The sequence below is a fragment of the Charadrius vociferus genome, unplaced genomic scaffold (genome assembly GCF_000708025.1).
Source record: "Charadrius vociferus isolate BGI_N301 unplaced genomic scaffold, ASM70802v2 scaffold92, whole genome shotgun sequence".
Taxonomy (NCBI): domain Eukaryota; kingdom Metazoa; phylum Chordata; class Aves; order Charadriiformes; family Charadriidae; genus Charadrius; species Charadrius vociferus.
Window position 1 is genome coordinate 5,917,526 of NW_009647874.1, and position 19,298 is coordinate 5,936,823.

The 19,298-nt window shown below is 40.8% G+C and overlaps 1 protein-coding gene across 2 annotated transcripts in view; it reads right to left on the reverse strand.

The window, feature by feature from the left end:
- Positions 1–9,669: 9,669 nt before the first annotated feature.
- Positions 9,670–19,298, reverse strand: part of GABRB3 (gamma-aminobutyric acid (GABA) A receptor, beta 3) — a 33,172-nt gene continuing 23,543 nt past the window's right edge. For both annotated transcript variants that reach the window (XM_009883101.1, XM_009883102.1), the window contains one exon: positions 9,670–10,831. In XM_009883101.1, coding sequence (XP_009881403.1) covers positions 10,481–10,831 — 351 coding nt within the window. In that variant the 3' untranslated portion in view covers positions 9,670–10,480. The remainder of the gene's footprint in view (positions 10,832–19,298) is intronic.

Here is a 19,298-nt window from a genome sequence, read left to right on the forward strand (position 1 = left end):
AATCAGCCATAAATACATTCAGCCCAGAGAGCTTTCCAACCATCTAAGCGGCAAGAGACTGCAGCATCCTCTCGGCTGGAGCCACTGGGGCAATTTCTGGGACTTAAAGGTAGAGCCTGACCCCTGCGTGAAATGGAGTGAGTGACAGGGCTGCCTGGCTTTGACAAGGCAGGGTGCTCCTAATGGCCAGGTCTTGCTCTCGAAAAACCCAATGAAAATGGAAACGAGCGCAGGATTTGCTGTCTGGCAACCTTTTTGTCAGCTAGCAGCTATCAACAGGACTGAGTGCACTGAAAATTTCCACAGCTGGCTATCAGACCCTCATCCAGTCAGTCCCCTGAAGCTCTTACCTTCATGTTTTACAATCACTTTGCAATGGAAAAAGGCATATAACCATGAAGACGGTGCTTCAGCGGTTATCAACAGTTTTTCTTATTACAGCTGAAGCTACTAAACATGCCTTTCAAGATCATTTGACACCCCAGCCAACACTGAACTCCAAATGGGCCACCTAAATTTTAAACAGAAATTCCCCCCAAATTGCTACCTTATCGGCAGCATGACGGTAGCTGCCCTTGCCTTCCTGCATTTGAGGTTCTCATCCTTCGCAGTTGTCAGGATTTCTCCATCCTCATTTAAACCTGTAGTAACTCACCCTCAGACTGCTGGGCTGGTGTCAGTGGGAAGGAAGCAGCACAAAAATCAGGTCCCTCTTCTTGCTTTTGTACATCTGTCAGTTTCTGGCCAAAAATGTCTCATAGCTTCAGCTACAATAACCTGGTTCTACACAGTCTACTCTTACATAATGTCTCCTTTTCAACAAAGCACGTGATCTGTCTGTATTATTATTAAAGAACAACAAAACTATTGCTATTATGATATCAGCATTTGTATTATTAAAAAAATAATGAGAATACCTGTCTGTTGCAGTAGGACATCAGCCTGCCTTTGGAGGTGGGGAGAGCCATCTGACCTGCCAGAGGTGCTCTGCTTCCATTTTTTTGGGGTGGTTGGGAGATTTTTTATTTGGTTTGGCATTTTGCTGCTAAGGGACAAGTCTGGGTTTTGGGGACATCCATGGACAAATGAAAATGCAGTCCAGTTATTTGTCACCATACCAGTCGCAATGTACTCGATTAAACTAAAATCGCACAAATTTCTATCCCCTGAGACTATTGCAATTTCAAGTTTCAGTCCTCTACTGTATTTTGGTCTTTCCCATAGATGCTTTAAGTTCTGGCATTTTTTTTTTTGTGTCTTGAATTTTATGTAACCAATTAAGATGTAAATTTTCCATCAGTCTGGCTAATATTAACTTCAGGTGGTACGCAAAGCCTGTTGAAACCTCCGAGAGTTTTCTGTCGACTATAATGGGCTTTGGATCAGGACTCTTAATAGCAGTCATTTGTTTGAATCTATTCTAGTTTAATGAGTGATTAGCAGATGTTTTTTCCACTCTTTACCTAACAGTTGATAAACCAGAATCCGTGAGGAGCTGTGTACTAAATAATGGTATGATTTTACAACCCTCAAATTGCTTTAGAAAATAGATTTATAAATCATGCACATAAAAGTAAAGGATATTGACAAATTCTCTGCTATAAAAGAGGAGGCTTGCTGTGCTTTATGTGAGTCTCTCAACAATAAAGTGTTACCTACCATGGGACACTGGGAAAAACTATCAGATCTTTGTATAACTTGGTGTCTCGGGTACCTCTCCTTTGTGTTCTCTTTTATTTGAAGTAATTTACATGTCTTTGGTACTCCAGCTCAAATTCCTGCATCTTTTAGGACCAGATTCTTGATTAAACAATGTTTAAATAACTCATGCAGGAAAATATTTGTGAACCTAAGCCCTTGGTTTTCCAATTATTTGTTATTATTTTTTAAGTCACCTTCCAATCCAAGTAACATTTCTAACACTGAAAGATAACCAACTATCAGGATTTGTTCTACTCGACCTTTCATGGTATTTAGGCATCTGGCTTCTCAGCTCAAGTAATCAAGTTAATAATTAAACCTACATCTTCGTGAATGTCAAAACTGTCATCTGCATTCAGAATGTAACAGGTCTGTAAGAAATGATGATCAAGAGAAATTTAACATCAGTGAGGTCATTAGGAAATCATTCCAGCATTGTCTTCACCAAAAGCTGCCTTGTCAAAGCGAATGAGATACATAGAAGTATGCTATAGGAACTGCCCATATAGAATACCTAATCAGTGTCATTATAAACTAAGCGTACTTTGCAAATGTAATTATTGACAGTATTTTAGATAATGCCTAAGCAGTAATAGCAGGTTATGTGTATCCTTTAGATTGTTTCACTGTCAATACTTTGCACTATGTGTAGTATTATCTGCTTCCAGCTTAGAGTAAGGCAAAGTCAGGAGTGTTAAGTTCACAAGAAAACCTGTCTTGAAATTGTTCCTGTTTGCAGATGAAGTCATATCACAGTTTTCCAATCCCAATTAGCAATCAGAAGTTATTTCCTAACAGCCAACATGGTCCTCATTTTCCAGTCAAAGTTCTAAGCCCACACTTTGCTCTCACTGATTCCAAAGGGGAGGCGAGTGGGACAAAGCGTTCACCATGATATGGGATCACTCGCATCGTAGAATGTCTTCTATCATCTGCAACTGAAACAGTTTAGTCCAAACCATTATAAATCTAGGCAAATGTAGGAATTATTTCCATTTCTCTGGCCTTATTTCTCTCTTGTGCTCCCTGCCATGTGCAACCTTCAAGCATGGCAACTCCAGCTGCAGAGCACCATTCAGCAGCGCTGCCGTGCCCACAGTTCTCTCTGTTGTCACTCACAAGTTTCTCTGGAGGCTGGTTTTGCAGCTAGTCAAAGAATTAAAACTACAAATGTGGGCTTGGAACTCCAGATGTGGGCTTTAAATAGCCCTCGGGATGATAGTATGTATTTCCGTTGGTTATAAATGGGGTCTACAATGACTGAGGGACTAACTGGGTGCCTCAGATAACTGCGCCATGTGAGATGGAACAAATTCAGCCCATGCGTCCTCTGCAGCAGCAGGGGAATTAGACAGCTCTGAAGGGCAAAGCAGCACGTCCAGCATGCAATATTGCAGGAGCAGCAACAGGAAATACAGAGCTTAGAGAGAATCGGTGCCTTGAAGGCAGTCACAGACATCTGCTTGCACCCAAGGCCTTTTCAGGACAGGAGGGTCCCCTCCATCTAAGATGCAGCTCCATGTAATGCTTTCGTCAGCTCTTTACATCAGGGGCAGATGCCTAGAGCTCTTGCCCAAAGGGTGCTCTGGGTCATGTCCTGGGACTGTTCTCAGCTGAGCTGGGAATTTCCTTCAAAACTCTCCGGCTGCTCAGCCAAGAAGAAAGACCTTTGAAAGCAAGAGGAACACAGGTGCCTGACTCCAGCCTTGCTCTCCGGCTGCCTGCACTGGGAGATTTACTGCCTGCTGGTTCCTGCTCCAGCAGTCGTTTGTGCCTTTCACATTAAATATCCCTGGAAGAAAAAAAGACAGAAAGACTTCGTTGCTAGCAATTTTAAATACTTTTGCATCTACCTACATTACTGGTGTTTTGGACTGCAAACTCCTAAGAGTAGCCCTAGGCAGTGTGAATTTTGTACCAAATTACTTCTGTCCCTGTGGATTAACAGTATAACCTGCAGCAAAATTTGAGCCTGGGTGTACGAAGAGAGGTTCTTAATTGCCTGACAGCCTGCAAATTCTCCTTTTTCTAGCAATTTTCAAGGGATGAGAAAATGGGGTCTCTCGTGGCAGCACTGGCATTTTAGATGGAAGAAGTGTGAAGCAGCAGTTAGTTGTTAAACTAATATAGCATCTGATCTGTGAGACACTTTCTAACAAGCAGAATATCTAATGGTATAGCCGAGCAAGTCATCACTTGGCAACACACATCTGCAGGCTTGAGCTCTGGGTAACCTGTAGGAGGGTGGTTAAAGTGGTGCAGGGGTAATGTAAACCCTGACCTGTGATAGGGATGAAGGATGGTGGAAATGCCCAGGGGAGTACTGCTGAATGGATTTAAAGTCTTTAGCAAAATGCCCATGCTCTGTCCCAGACTCCCAAGCACATTCATATAAAAAGCATCAGCACCTGGAGACAAGTGTGCTGACTCCTGAGGGCTAGAGCATAAACCGAAATATATTTAAATACAGTATTAGAACGAATAACCTGAAGATTACCATGATGTATCATAGTCCCGAGTACACATGCTGTTTGCTGGTGTGCCTCCTGCCAGCTAGGATAATAGTTACTTTATCTCCAGGTTTTGCAGCAGCAGCAATAACATCTGAAAGAAGCCAACCGCTGGTGGTAAACTGGGGGATAATTCAGAGTTTAGCCTGAGGCTCCCTCTGGAGTCAAAGGAGAGAGATCGGTGCCTCCAAAGAGGGATTCAGAGGAGGGACCTGAGTGGCTTTGGGGACCCCTGTTTAGGGCAGACCCAGGGAGATGCTCTCCCCGTGCCTTCTTGAGGTAAGCCAGTGCAGGGGCAAACTTGGCGTGAGCGGCCGCTTTCTGGGCTTTCCCTTGTCTCCAGGGGAGAGCAAAACCTGCTAATCTAAATTAGGCTGCAATGCAGGGACAAAAGCACACTGCATAGCACATTGCAAAGGTACGGGACACTGTCCAAATAAATATTGTGCTTGCTTAAGCAGTACCTAAAGTTCAGTTAATTAGGTGATAATTTAAACTCTGGTAGATTTTGGGGACAGTAGTTGTTCTTTTTGCACTATTACATACTTATCCCTTTCATTTTCAAGTATGACAAGTGATGCTGTACGTTGGGTAAGCTGCCAAGGGGTTTGATTTTCAGAAGGTGTATGTGCGAGTCCCCAAGCCAGGCCCTCACAAGCTATGGGAACCACATAAATTAAACACCTAGAACCTGAAATAATTTTAGAAAAGCTCAGACCCTGTATTTGGAGGAGTTTGAAGGCACTTATGAGAGAGTCTGGTTTTGTTCAAAAAAGGTTCAGAGAAGCCTTGTGTTTCCCACTGCTTTTACTTTAGTTTTCTGCTGTCTATTAGCAGGCAGTGTTTGCTGCTGTGACAGTCATGACTATAAAAACCAAACATCTATGGAAATAGTCTTGATGATACTCAAAGGACCACATTTATTTGGGGAAAACAGCCAATAATTTGTAACAGAACCTGAACTCCTTTAATATAATGAGTAGTACTTAAGCAATTAATTGATAAGATATATCCATACATCAGCTCCAAAATACTTAGGTAGATACATCCCTTACCAGATATTCCCCATCACAAAACTAAGCTTGGTACATCATTATATTTTTTCTACTCTACAATGCTCGCTGGACTGGAATAAACAGATGACAGATGTTACTTATGATCTGGGAAGTCTTGCTAAAAGTGAGCAGAAATGGGCCAAAATCAGAGGGAGCCTTTCTGTTGATTGCAAAGGTCTTGCAATCACATCTATGGTGCTGAACATTTTATCTGCTCCTAAAAGTTGTGACATATATTATTAGCTACTATGAGATTTAAGCAAGCATATGACTGTCATGGTTTAACCCCAGACGGCAGCTAGAACCACCCAGCTGCTCACTCACTCCCCCCCATTTGTGATGGGGGAGAGAATCGGAAGACTAAAAGTGAGGAAAATCTTGTGGGTTGAGACAAAGACAGTTTAAGAGGTAGAGCAAAAGCTGTACACATGGGCAAAGCAAACCAAGGAATTCATTCCCTGCTTCCCATGGGCAGGCAGGTGTTCAGCCATCTCCAGGAAAGCAGGGCTCCATCACGCATAATGGTTACTTGGGAAGACAAACGCCAGCACTCAGAATGTCCCCCCCTTCCTTCTTCTTCCCCCAGCGTTATATGCTGAGCATGATGTCACATGGTATGGGATATCTATCCCTTTGCTCAGTTGGGGTCAGCTCTCCTGGCTGTGTCTTCTCCCGACATTTTGTGCACCCCCAGCCTGCTCGCTGGTGGGGTGGGGTGAGAAGCAGAAAAGGCCCGAAGGGCTTAGCAACAACCAAAAAATCAGTGTGCTATCAATGCGATTTCTCATCCCAAATCCAAAACATAGCCCTACACCAGCTGCTAGCAAGAAAGTCAGCTCCATCCCAGCTGAAACCATAACAGACACCCTGTCCCAATGCAAAGCATGGCAACTGGGTTTAAGGACAGTGTGCTTGCCAAATCTTCAGGGTATTTTTTGGTTTTGGGGGAAGGGGCTGGTGAACTACTGTCAAGATGACTTTAAAAACCCCTCTTGGAAACTGTCTGTATCCTCACCCCTCTAACATAACTGACTAATAGTTAGCAATAAAAAGTGTAATGAACACAATTAGCATTGCTGGTACAATTAGCATAGCTGGAGAATTTTTTTTTGGTTGATTTTGAAATATTTATGACTTTATTAATGAAACAAATAAACAGGACACCACTGTCCTGTTTTGATATCAAAAGCTCTTTAGCCTCCTGGGCAGGTAGAGCTTTCATATAAAGCAGAGGACAAACTTTCTGCTCTTAGCAGGCCATGCCCCAGCTTGAAGAGAGATTCCTTTGCCATTAAGAATCTTGCTAAGTAAGTGGATGTAGTTTTTCCCCTCTTCCTTAATCTACCACAGAAAACACTAGGAAAGATAGTAGTTTAATGCTTAAGAATCCCCTTTGCTACTTGTGTGTTGATAGGAATATGCTTTCGTATTTTTTTTTCTGTAAAACTGTGTAAGACTAACCATTACATGATAATTAACATGCAATTAAACATTAAAATTTAGCCAAGCATAGTCAACATACTTCCCTCCATCCCCAGAAAAAAAAAAGTAAGCAATTAATCTTTAAATCCTTTTTAATAAATGAATATTCATTCATCAATATTTTCATAAAGCATCTCTTCATCGTTCCATTTTACTATTCTTTTTTTTTTTTTTTTACGGCTGAAGAATACCAAAAATACATAGATGTGCCTTAAGCCAAAAAGACTGGTTTTTAGTTTATCTTTACAATGGGATGAAATCAACTTAGAGTTAAAACACCATAATATTTCTACTGTTTACTGACCTTTTGGGCTATAACATAAGATAGTTCCAGTTTTCTTTTTTTCTAATGCTTTTTACAACCAAATGATGTGTAAATGTTATTTATAGTAGTGTTGAGTTAGAAGGGAGTGATTAGCTATGAAATACATTACTCTGGTGCAATTTGGTTGAAATTACCATTTTTAGTCTTAAAGCCATCTATGGTTAAAATCATACACTGCAGCTCGCATAAAGGGATAAGAGCCAGAAAATGGGAGGTCAAGGCAAACACTGTTCTTAACACATGGTTGTGTGTGTGTGTGTCTGTATGTTAGGAAGTGGTGCTGGGGCCGGAGGAAGGGAATTGGCAAAAAAAGGCACAAAAATGCATGTTAAAGACGTAGTGTTAACCTTAAGTGAGAATTTCCTGGCTTTTTTCACATCAAACCAAGACTTGGATTCGTTCAAAGTTCAAGCTGCTTGTGCCCCATGGAACTCAACTAGACTGATGAATATGAAATCTCGTGAAAAAGCTGAAATGTGCAACTGCCCACTTTTTGCGATGAGAGGCAAGGTGGGGAGTACGGTTTGATGAAAGAGGCTGCAGTAACATGCTGCCCGCCAGTTGTGCAAAGGGTAAGAGAGGGACAGTCCTCAGAGACTCGGTTCTTTTGCCCATGCAGGCTCCCAAAAATGCACATTGCTTCTTTGCTCCGGCCAGACAGTAATTTTCCATCTGCTTGAAGATCCTGGCTGAAGCCACAGGAGAACTGATTTCTGCGGGACTTGGAGTACACATTTCTATCACAACTAAAAAGTCTCTTCTTGTTATTAAAGATCCCTGCCTGAACGGACGATTTCTAGGAGCTGGAGCTTGAAGAAAAGAGAGAACTGTCATTAAATCATGAGGGTGGGACCACTATCTTCTTGAATCCCATTTTTCAGGGTAGCTGTTTAGGGCACTTACTGAAAGACTTGCTCAAAGATAATTTAATTAGGGCAATTTTTCTAAAGCAAAGCCTACCACTTTTAAGTTTTATTAAAATCAGGTATTTTTTTGTTTAATTATATTTTGATATTAGGATAAAAACTTGGGAGGGCTTTTCAACAATTCTACTAAATATGAACTTTGGGAGGGTGTTAATTATTTAGTTACTTTGATTATAATGATGACAATGTGCTCTCTAATCTCTTCACAGTTCAAAGAGATGTTAGAGAACTCCTAATACACTGCAGTTTACCAACGGGAGCTAATACTGAGGAGCTTTTCAAAAGCAAGTTTTTCTGCTCCAGCTATAGGGGTTCCTTTGAGGATCTTCACACTGTATAGTCATCCGCAGGCACGGTGCTTAAAAACTGCAGTTACAGCCGCTTTGCACCGCTGCCAAGGATGCAGCAGGACTGCGGTGGTGCAGATCCTGCGCACGCCGGCAGCCGGGGTTACGGCGAATGCCACCAGCTGAGGATCGCATTGCAGCTTTGCCGCAAGGCAACTGTGCCGAGCCCATTCCAGTTCAAGGAGCAGCCCCTGGGGACGGGATGACGACACGGACCTTGCAACCCAGGTTTGTCTATGCTGAATTTCAGCCCAGAGCAAAGTTTCACAGTTCAGTTGCAAATAGGCAGGGGTGGGAACAGTGACGGACCGTACACGGCAGCAACAGGAGTATCATTGCTCTACTCGCAGATAAGTCAAGTACTAGTGAGAACACAGGTCATTACAGAGCCAAGGCAGCCTTTTCAGCTTCATCCCTTTTTGGTGTTTTTGGTAGATGCATATCCACACGTTTTTCTCCCATAGACACCTCTAACTAGTATCCAAAGCGCTCTATCTGCCAAAAATCCCCATCGATGTCCCGAGGAACTCTACATGCAGAGAACTGGCAGGGCCACACCTGAATTATTTTTTTTTTTAGATCTATTTATGCTACTGTATCTGTTGTTATTTGTGAATGTACATGATAGAAACACCGTTTACAAAAAATATATCTTCTTTTCTTTAGAAAGGTTTAGTTCTGATAAATAACAAATTAAGTTTACAGATCTGAAATTGGCATACCTTGACGACTACAATCTACTAGACTGAAAAAAGTTGGAATCCTGGTGAGGGAATGAATACCACAGTGGTCACATTTGCATGAAGGATATGTTTGAACATAGCTGATGCTGAAACAAAACATACTGTTTGCTATCTCTTGTGATCTGTGATGGCAGCACACTAGCTTGGTAAGTGTACGTGTATATACTTTAAGTATATAAATAAAATATGAAAATGCTCCATTACTGAATCAAAGTATCGGAAGTGCTCTATTTGCTCAATTCTAGAGAATAAAAAGTTGTAACATCACAGAAACAAAAATATGACATAGCATGCGGTCACGATAGCAAGCACAAGGAAGAAAAATATTGAGAAAATATACTTATATGCATATTATGCAAATATATTTTACATTAACATACAATGTTATAAGAATGTTAAATAATGTGAATGCATGTTTAAAAAAGGCTACAGCTAGGTGGTTTCATGTCGAAGTAGCAAATAACCTGAGACATCTTCTATGCTTTCACTGGAATAACAATCTTTACATCTACAGCAGATGTAGAACACATTGACAGTAGTTGAATTCTCAGCTAAATTATACTAAAAATGTGCTGTTCTCTTTCAAAATGACATGGCAGCTGGAACCAGTCCAAGGGAAGGAAAATGTGCTGTACATTTACAGTACTTACAAAAGATTCGTTTCACTGTTGATGGACACTTAAAATGCTTGTTTGAAATATTATGAACATGTATATGTCTCCAAAGCCCTAGAGCAACGCTCCCATGATCACTTTGCTTACTGCGTAAGAGAATGCAAGAGATCATTAAAAACTATGCCCATTCAGGACTGGGAAAAAACGTATTATGACATATACAAACCCAAGAAATTTTAGGAAAGAAAAAGAAATTTGGCTGGATGAAATTGTACGTGATGGATCTGCAATATAAATGACTTATTTTAAACTTACCGGTGTAACTCTACCACTTTTTGATTAGTGTGTATGGCAGCATTTACAAACAATGTTACTAAATACTGACTTTATACACGATTACAGCTGTTTGAAAATTTCTATGACAATCAAAGTTTTGTAGTGATAATATACAACACTTACTTTCGCAAGGCTTGTTGTTTTGACGACACCTGCCTTTCGATTTAAAAAGTTCCTCTGAAGTGCATCCTATGTTAAAGTGTCCATAACCTCAGAACAAATGTGTACATGTGTGTGTGCATACATACACTTTTGATTTGCAGTGTGTGCTTTTATATACACACAATTCTTTGCTATATGTATTCACACATACATGAGTATGGTCTACATAGTAAAAGTTCATATATATATATATTTTTATATATAAATATATATATAAACTCTGCAGGCAAGTAGTACTTCACTTGTTATAGTTGAAGTCCTTTAAAAAAGTTCAGTCACTCAGTTAACATAGTACAGCCAGTAAATTAAGTTGAAAAGAGAAAATGTGAATGGAAACACCATTCTTGACCATCTGTCGATGGCATTCACATCTGTTAGATCAGGGATTTTTATTTTCAGTTGTGAAGACCTTCTTCGTAAATGGCCCCTCTTGCTGTGGGAGCCTGTTCTTTCTGACGACCGCCTTCCAAGGCTTTCACGATGTGAGCTTTGTTTTCTGTACTGGATTCCTGAGTTGTCAAAGGATATCGTTGAATTTCTGGCATCCGTAACGCTGGTGGTGACCTCGTTGCTTGCCACCTCGTTGTGAATTTCAAGCGATGTTAGCAGAATGTTTCCATGGGTGTCCACCTAGGGGGGAAAAAATAGAAATATAAATTGTTTCAAAAGACTTGACATCTATCAGCAGAATGTGGGTGTATTTAAATCTCCAAACCCACACATATTTTAAGACAGCATTTACTCATTTTAAGCATGTGATAATCTTAGAGAAAAATGGCAATACTCAGCTGCTTAAAATTAGACAAGTACTTAAATACTTCTACAAACAGGGTTATCGTCATACCACCAGCATCCAGTACAAAACCGTATTTGGCAAAACCAATCAATTTCCTCTCCTTCTAAACCAGTCACGTTCTAAAGAATGGTGTGGTTCAGTGAAATCTCTGTGTGGCTGGTGGTGGGGGCAGAGGGTAAGGGATGGATTCTCTCTTTCCTACCTACATGTGAAATTTGCTAAAATCACAAGAATACCTCTGACCTGCTAAACTCTGCATTTTGGAATCACGGAGCTTATTTACAACCTCTCTCTTAAACTCTTCCTTACAAAGTCATTTGCACAGCTTTGCAGTCATGGCAATGTTTAAGTGCGGGGCTTTTCCACTTGGAGAGGTGATCTTAAAAAGCAATGAACTTAGACATGGAAGAAAGCTGCTGAACTGAGGAAACAGGCGGCACTTTTTACTTCCATCTCCATATCCAAGAGGCAGTGAGCACAGTGTTGAGCACAGATGAGCAACGTGATGCCTTTTTCAGTAAAAATGTGGACATTTAGAGTCCTTAAATTCTGTTCCAGATTCTCTAGTCCCCCTGAGTATCGACAGAGGAGGAGCAGCACAGAGCTGGATATGGCTCCTTCAATCCAGAAAACCTTCCAGTTCCCTTGAGTGGCATGGATGGGTAGTCCAAACGATGCTGTCTTGGTCAGGATCTGGTAGCTTCAGTGGTGCACCACATTCCCCTATACCCCATGCCCTGTATGCTGGAGGACAGGCAGAGAAGACAGCTGATGCAGGGATCAGCTCCAATTTTCCTGCCTGCTTTTGGGAAAGGAAAATAATGTCCAAATGTAAAATAAATGCTCTGTACTGGGTATTTTCAGCCAGTTAACGCATGTTTCACTGTTCAAGTAAACTTGGTTCCCTATGTCAGAAATAGATAGGAAATCATGGTATACAGGATAATTTCCAGGTTTACGTACACCATTCATTCATCCACAATTCATCCTGCAATTAATACATTTTTTCTAACCTGCCACATGATCTAGCTGTATTAACTGTGCAGCAGTTGAACATCTCATCCCAGAAGCATCTGTTTAAAAGTGGTTGAGAAAACACACTATTGACATGGCCTTTTGAAGTTTGTACAGTCATCTGATACCACGTCCTTTGCAAGCTTTGTGTGATGCGTTAAAAGTATGCGTAGCTATGTGTCTGTCCATATGCATTTAGGTCTTTTTCAATCCCGTTAAAACTCTGTAAAATGGATATTTCTTTCATCAATTATTGATGCTACAGCTTATCTTTTCTCAGTGAAAACAATTATGATAGTATATCAGTAATGCTTTGCCAAGCTTCTTGCAAATGGAAAAAGAATTTAAAATGACATACAGGCAAGTAGAAAAAAAATAATCCTAAAGTATCCAACAAATCCTGCTGTTGTAGGCAACAGTACATTATGCTGATGAATGCCTATAAATAAAAATAAACAACGTGAACCAAAATAATGGGGTGGAGAGGCCTCAGTGGTGATTAAGAAGAATTTATTTTCCCCATGGCAGAAACCCATTGGGTACAAAAGTACAAATTTGAGGTTTGTAGAAACAAGTTCATGCTGTTGAGCAGCATCTGTAACTGGGGAATACACACAGCCATAAAATACAACCATGGATACCATCACTACTTATGGTGGTCTCTGAAAAGAACTGATTCCATTTTCTCTGGTTTTATTTCACAAAGAGTACAAATTATGATCAGGATTTGTAACAACATTGTGTAAAATACCTCCACAGCTTTAAGTTTCTCATCCAGGCCTCCACAACATCACATGTCATCTCCTTTCCTGTTTCCTCCCAGGCTTTGAGAAATGTCCTTCAGCTTACTAAGAATGCTGCAGCTGAGACCATTTTGCTGGGCTCTAGCCTGACAGCACTGCCTTCCCCTTGCAGGTCTCTACTCCCTTTTCTTCCACCACCACCGATGTCAGCTGCTCCTGCCCTCAGGGCTTCCTGATCTCTCCAGATTCTGTCTTCCACCTACATATGCAGAGACATTAGCCCGTCCACAAGCACTTTGTCCTTCTACACCAAGCCCGGATTTTTGTAAGTGAGGTGTCAGCTGAAAGCTTGTATTCTGGAGGGTACACCTACATGTTCAGGCTTCGGCTGCCCAAGGAAACTACTAATTTGATTCCACTTATTTCATCACACAGCATAGCCTGCTTCACCTTATCTGCCAACCTTACATGCCACCCTAACGTAGCTTCTGCCTCTGATCTGCCAGTGATGCTGCCACTTTTCACTGCTTGTCACTGCATCTATAAATTGAACCAGAAAGGTGGTCAAGAAAGTTGCAACATTTGCGTAAATGCTTTGTCTGAACATACGACTACGTCCTATGAGGTTGTATGACAGCATTTATTTTCTAAAAATGTCAAATGAAACATATTTGGAAACATACTTTTGAAATGCATCTCTTTGTTAACAGGGCAACAGACTTGCATGCCAAATAGAAGGAAGGAGCAGATGGAAAGAAATGGTCTGCAGAAACTGAAATTAGGCTTCTAGTTCACAGATATTCCTGAGATCTCTTCCCCAAAATTATATTGATTCTTTCAGAGGTTTTGGATAAACCACCTAAGCTCTAACAAAGTTAGAGCAATATCTGCTAATGCTTTCTGACAATCTTAAGGTGATGTTGTGAAGTATGAATACTTAATGCAGGCAACATGTTAAAAAGTATTTGCACATAAGCATGACTTCTGAGTGATTTAGGCAATGATTTAAATGACTTTGACAAACGTACACAAGCTCTCTCAATGAATAGAGAAGCAAACCAATAGCGGCAGGGTATCACGTGCAACTCAACTCATGTTTGCCTGAATATACAGGTAAGGCAAAATCCTCCACGAGGGAACATGAGTGCAGACCGGTGGCTTCAGGGAAACTTACTCCAGGTACAGATACAGATTTAGAAACATAGCTTCATATCATGGCTACACATGATGAACAAGCCCAATGTCTTTGATAAAATTTTAGTTTTACTTGTTATGAGCCTTATAATTTTATCACTTGGCTGAGAAATGTCACAGTCTGTGCACTGGAGATTGTCCCCCAAATGTAAACATTGGGCTTTGCTCTTGAACCTTGTTATAAATTAGAGAGATGACATGGTGTATTTGGCCAAGTTCCCCTTATCCCTTACCATCATGCTTTAACCTAAAAATTTCCCTTGTCTTCCTGTGCCTCCATGACTCTTGTAGTCCCCTCTCTGCCTGACTGTGGCTCCACCTGATGCCAGTCATTCCCATTTGCCTGCTGTGGACTCCACTGCCGGTGCTCCCATCTCCTTCCCGACACAAGCCAGGGCTGGTTGTTTCCATCGAGTGTTTTCCAGTGAGCTCATCAAAACAGACGGAAACAGCTGAGTACCAAATCATTAATTTATGTACTGCTGAATCAGCATGGATCCAAATATGCAAAACGGATGCTCATATTTCAGAATCAATTTTGATCAAACCCCACCTGTCCCACCTCTGAACAGCTACAGCTCCTGCACCGGGGTGAAGTGATTGAATCTCACATAAATCCATTTGGAGGCTGAGAAGCACAAAATGCTGAGATGTTTTATACATGGAAAAACAGATTCACTTTTGAAGTTTCACCATTTCTGAACTATGTTACAGTACAAAGAAAAAATCCAAAGACTCTAGCAGCCTAACGTCATCACACAAAAATGACCATAACTTACCTAACTGAAGTCAGAAAAAGCAGAATTAAGATAAGGCTCACTAAGAACCTCTGATCCTTGCTTTTGGAGGAACACCACGTCTCTAATAGGCTCAACTTGGATTGTAGATATGAAACTTCAACACCCTTTTAAACCTGGAAAGTCCTGAATCTACTTAATTCTAGACAAGATACCAGTTCATTTGGATATTAAGTCTTATATTTTTAAAGAAATGCAAGCCAAGAGATGCTATTGAATACCTTTCTCCAATCAAGATTCTTGGAAAACTTCAGCTTTAATGCCACTTTGAAAACATTTTACTAGGGTCGGGAAACTACCATAAGGCTTGATTTACTATCAGGTAGTGTCTGAATTATTTCAGGTTCATTTACTTCTCTGTTTAATATTCCATAAATTTTAAGGAGTACTTTACAATGAAATCTCTTTTTCCTCATAAGTCTTTCACTCTACTACGCAAAAAGAAAGAAAGGAAGCATTTTGCTCAAACCCCATAGGCAAGTTTAGGAGTTCATTAATCCCAATTTTTTAAATACCATGTAAACACTCTCCATCATATGAAGCAATATAAATGCAAATAGCGTGTTTAAATAACAGCATGAAAAGCTGTCTCTGTAGTTAGTCTTGTATTATTTTACATCAAAATAACTATTTGAGTACATTATCCCACAAAATAGATCTCCCCTTAAAATTATAATAAAATGGAAATTACTTTTGATGGAAATTGTAATCTACACTCCAGCTACCTGATTCTCACCTGATACGCCCTGCTGCGAGCATCTATGGTTATGCAAGGGGCAACTATCTGGTAGCAGTTTTCATCTTCTTTACTTACGTATAAATGGCTTTCCAATATGTAGAACAGTAAACAATTAGGCCCTAAGTGTTATCTGTGCTTAAAGCAAAATTCATTGACCACATTATGCCTTGGATATTTTTAAAATAATTTAAAACTGTTAGTACAACAAAAATGATAGTGGTGAGTGTTCTCCTTGTGTCAAAAACTTGATACTTCTTATACTACCATTGTAATATGCTTATATTAATTAATAAGCACAAAAAAATGAAAGAGACAATTATGTCATATCAGCCTAGTAAGTGAACCCAGTCAGTGAAACTGGGAAAACGGAAAGATCTTGAAAAAAAGGAAAGTATGAAGAACAAAAACATTAGGAAGTCATATCTTAGTATTACTGTCCACCAAGTAAGAATGGAGTTTATCAATTAATCTTGGTATATATGAACAGATGAAGAAAAGGAAACAAATGTATGGTCCTCCCTTTCCCTGTATTTTACATTGTCTGTGGATTCTTACACTCTGGGATGTTCTATGGACATGTACAATACTTATTACCATCTCTGGATTTGCACCATTCATACTTGTTTGTGCAAAGTGGCTGTAGAAAAAAATTTGTACATGCACAAGTCTCCCAGTGCACACTGAATGCCTCCATCATAAGCACTACAGGACCAGAGTTCTTCCCACAGGAACTGTGCTTGTCACCCTTGACAGATATTTTTCAAAACTTGGCACCTACTCATCACACTCATGTTTCAGAAATATCCCACTGTTCAAAACAGCACTGAAAAAAGTATCCAGGAAAGATGAAGATGCACAGGAGAATACTGGCAGCTTTGCTATTCTCATATTTCCCAATTTAAACTGAGTGATAATTCTGCCACAGCAGCCAAGATATTCATTCTCAGAATAAAATCCCACTTGTGAGAAGGGTTGCTACAATTAACAATTCTTTAAAAGCGCTAAGTAGATGTAAGTGGCCTGAGCCTCTATTCTCAGCAATGCCTGGTGGGAAGCTGCCGCCTTGGCCGACAGCGAGGGTTTGAGCCAGGAATCTCCAGAGCTAAAAAAACATGCAGGAACTGCCTGACGAGAAGGGCCTTTTTATAAAGGGTTATGCATTATTTTTGTTCAAAGGGAGCTCTTCCCACATGTCTGACAGCCACGGGGGGTTGAAGCTTGAATAAGCTTATGTGATAGTTACCCTCCTGATTGATACCCTGGGGCTGAACTTTTGGTCCCACCAAACTGAAAACGTAAATTGCCACAGCTTGACTAAGAAGCAATATTTTTAGCAGGGGACTGTAACAAATCATGACCTCTGTGGATTGGCCCAGGAGGAGCAATGTCCAAAACACATGCCCACCAGCTGATTATGCCAGTAGCCTCTATCACAAGAGTGAACAACAAGTGAGAACAGGATTGCCTTAGAGCTCTCTCATGCTGATTTAGTTGTAAATTAAGCTGTATCTGAGCCTTATTTAAAAGAAACAATTTATGTAGCAAAACTGAAAGTGCACGGAGAGCTACAAATGAAATCTGAATCTGCCAGTGAAAACAGGAGAAACAGAATTGATCCATAACAGTGGGGATCAATTTTCAAAGGAAAACATTTTTACAGACCACCTATTCTTTTCTGACAGTTTTTCCACAGAGGACTTTAATTTAGGCACTGATACCATAGGCAGAAGAAATATTTTATGAAAAATCAAGATTTCCTTCTTCCTTTATCCTAGAGCTTGTCCTTATATAAGAACCAGTGTAACAAGGTTTTCAAGAGACAGGTCTCAATCTGAAACTAGTACTTGGAAGAATATTGGTTTACACAAAAAAGGAGCATCCTGTGTTCGTCTTCACTAACTATGGTTTACTGGGAAAAGGCTGGAAAAGTTCAGTGCGGAGTACTATTTACAGTGCATTATCTGAAATAAAATATGATGCAAAAGCAGTCAAAAGAAGAGATGGCTAAGTGCGAAATTTTCTTTGTAGTCAGCTGCTGATCCACAGATGAGTCATTTGTAAAGGCTCGCTCAGGTTTCATCCCGTCACCAGCTCTGAATCTTCTGAAACCGTTTCAAGAGATTCAGTTTAGTCAGACGTGCCTCAGTCTCCACGCCACCTTCAGCAGTGCTACACGGGAGAATACTGGGCAGAGTTTTCCTCTCCCTACTGCTTTTCTTTGTCACCCCCACAACATGAGGACACTGACTGTGCCGTTTGCATGCTGCGAGGGCTCTTCTTTCCGTTATGCCTGGAGCTATAGGGCTCGTTGGCTTTAACAGACAGGCAGAGCTGGACAGAAAGACATAATGGGAGCAATGAAGCCAACAGGCAGCTCAGTGGCAGCAGCTGGTGGAGCCCTCCTCAACACAGCAAGCCTCAGTGGTAGCGTGTCAGGAATAACTCAGAGACAAGTGCCTAAAAGCTTGGCATTGGAGAGGCATGTCCATAGCAGCAGCATCAACATGGAGACGGCTGTGCCAGTTTCGGCTTTTCAAACCCGTAACCTCCGATGCAGGACAAGGCAAATGCAAATGCATTAGGAAGCAGAGTTACTCAGCATGAACAGTGGCTGCTTTGCAAAGCAACTATCAAATGAAACACAAATGTACGCACATCTGTGGATTTTGTGGCCTAGAACATTTTTGTTATTGAAACTCTCCTACTCTACAATCAAGGAAGACTAGGAAAGTATGAAAAACCCTTTTGCTTCTATAAGAAAGAGGGGCATTTATAACCAAGCCTGCTAGCTTGCACTCCAGACTTCAGTCCTCTGATGTGTAACAAATGAACTACAATACCAGTATCCATGCCAGTTCTACTGGTTTCCATGGGATAAAATGCTCCTGAGTGAAAATAACGCAGCATTTTCCCTCATCCTTCTCTTGTTCCCTTTGCCTCAGAGAAAGACACTGGCTCAGCAGCACTCCCAGTCTTGGGTACCATACGAGAAATGCTCAAACTCAGGGTCTGAATGCCAGGCAATATGTTCAGCTGCCTCTGCTCAGTAAGTGGTGCCTCTCAGCACAAACAAACGATTTCCACAGTGCCGCAGCCCCTCCTGACTCAGGCTGGACCTGATACAGCACAGAGCTGTTCTGTCACTACACCCACAAGTTACAGCATCTGACATGGGCAATAAATGGACTAAAGTTTATTTATTTATTTGGTTTAGTTTGGTTTTTGGTTTGTTTCTTTTTTTTTTTTTTCTAGTGCTTTGAGCTAGGACTCTAAATCAATGACAGTGAGCTCATGAGTACAGTTCCTATACAAACAAATTCAATTACTACAACAAAACAGTGCCACACATCAACCCAAAATGGTAGTCTTAGAGACAAACTTGTGGTTTGGGCAAAACTAAAAATAATGCCTTCTTCCAGTTTTATATTTGAACTCTTTTCAATCTTCTTTCCAGCATGGTGTACATTTTGACAGTCACCAAATAGTGGCGATAGCTGCAAAGGGGGCTGCCGGTTTTTAGGCACTCTCTTTGTGTCTTCAAAAAATGTTGCTTAGCCTCAAATCATGTGAGATTTGAGATATTTCCCAGGATTAGAAACCTTCCCTTTTGGAATGGAAATACACTCCATAGAAGCCTGAAGCCTCACCAAAATGACAAAAAGAATAATTTCATTGAACTCACACAAGGTAGTCTTCATCCACAGCTCTGAGTCTCCCTTACAGTGCAATATGCCCTCCAGTTTGTGAGCCTCTCCCAAGACATCCAGCCCCTAAGACCCAACTCTAAAGCAAGAAGCAAGCAAATGACAAGCAG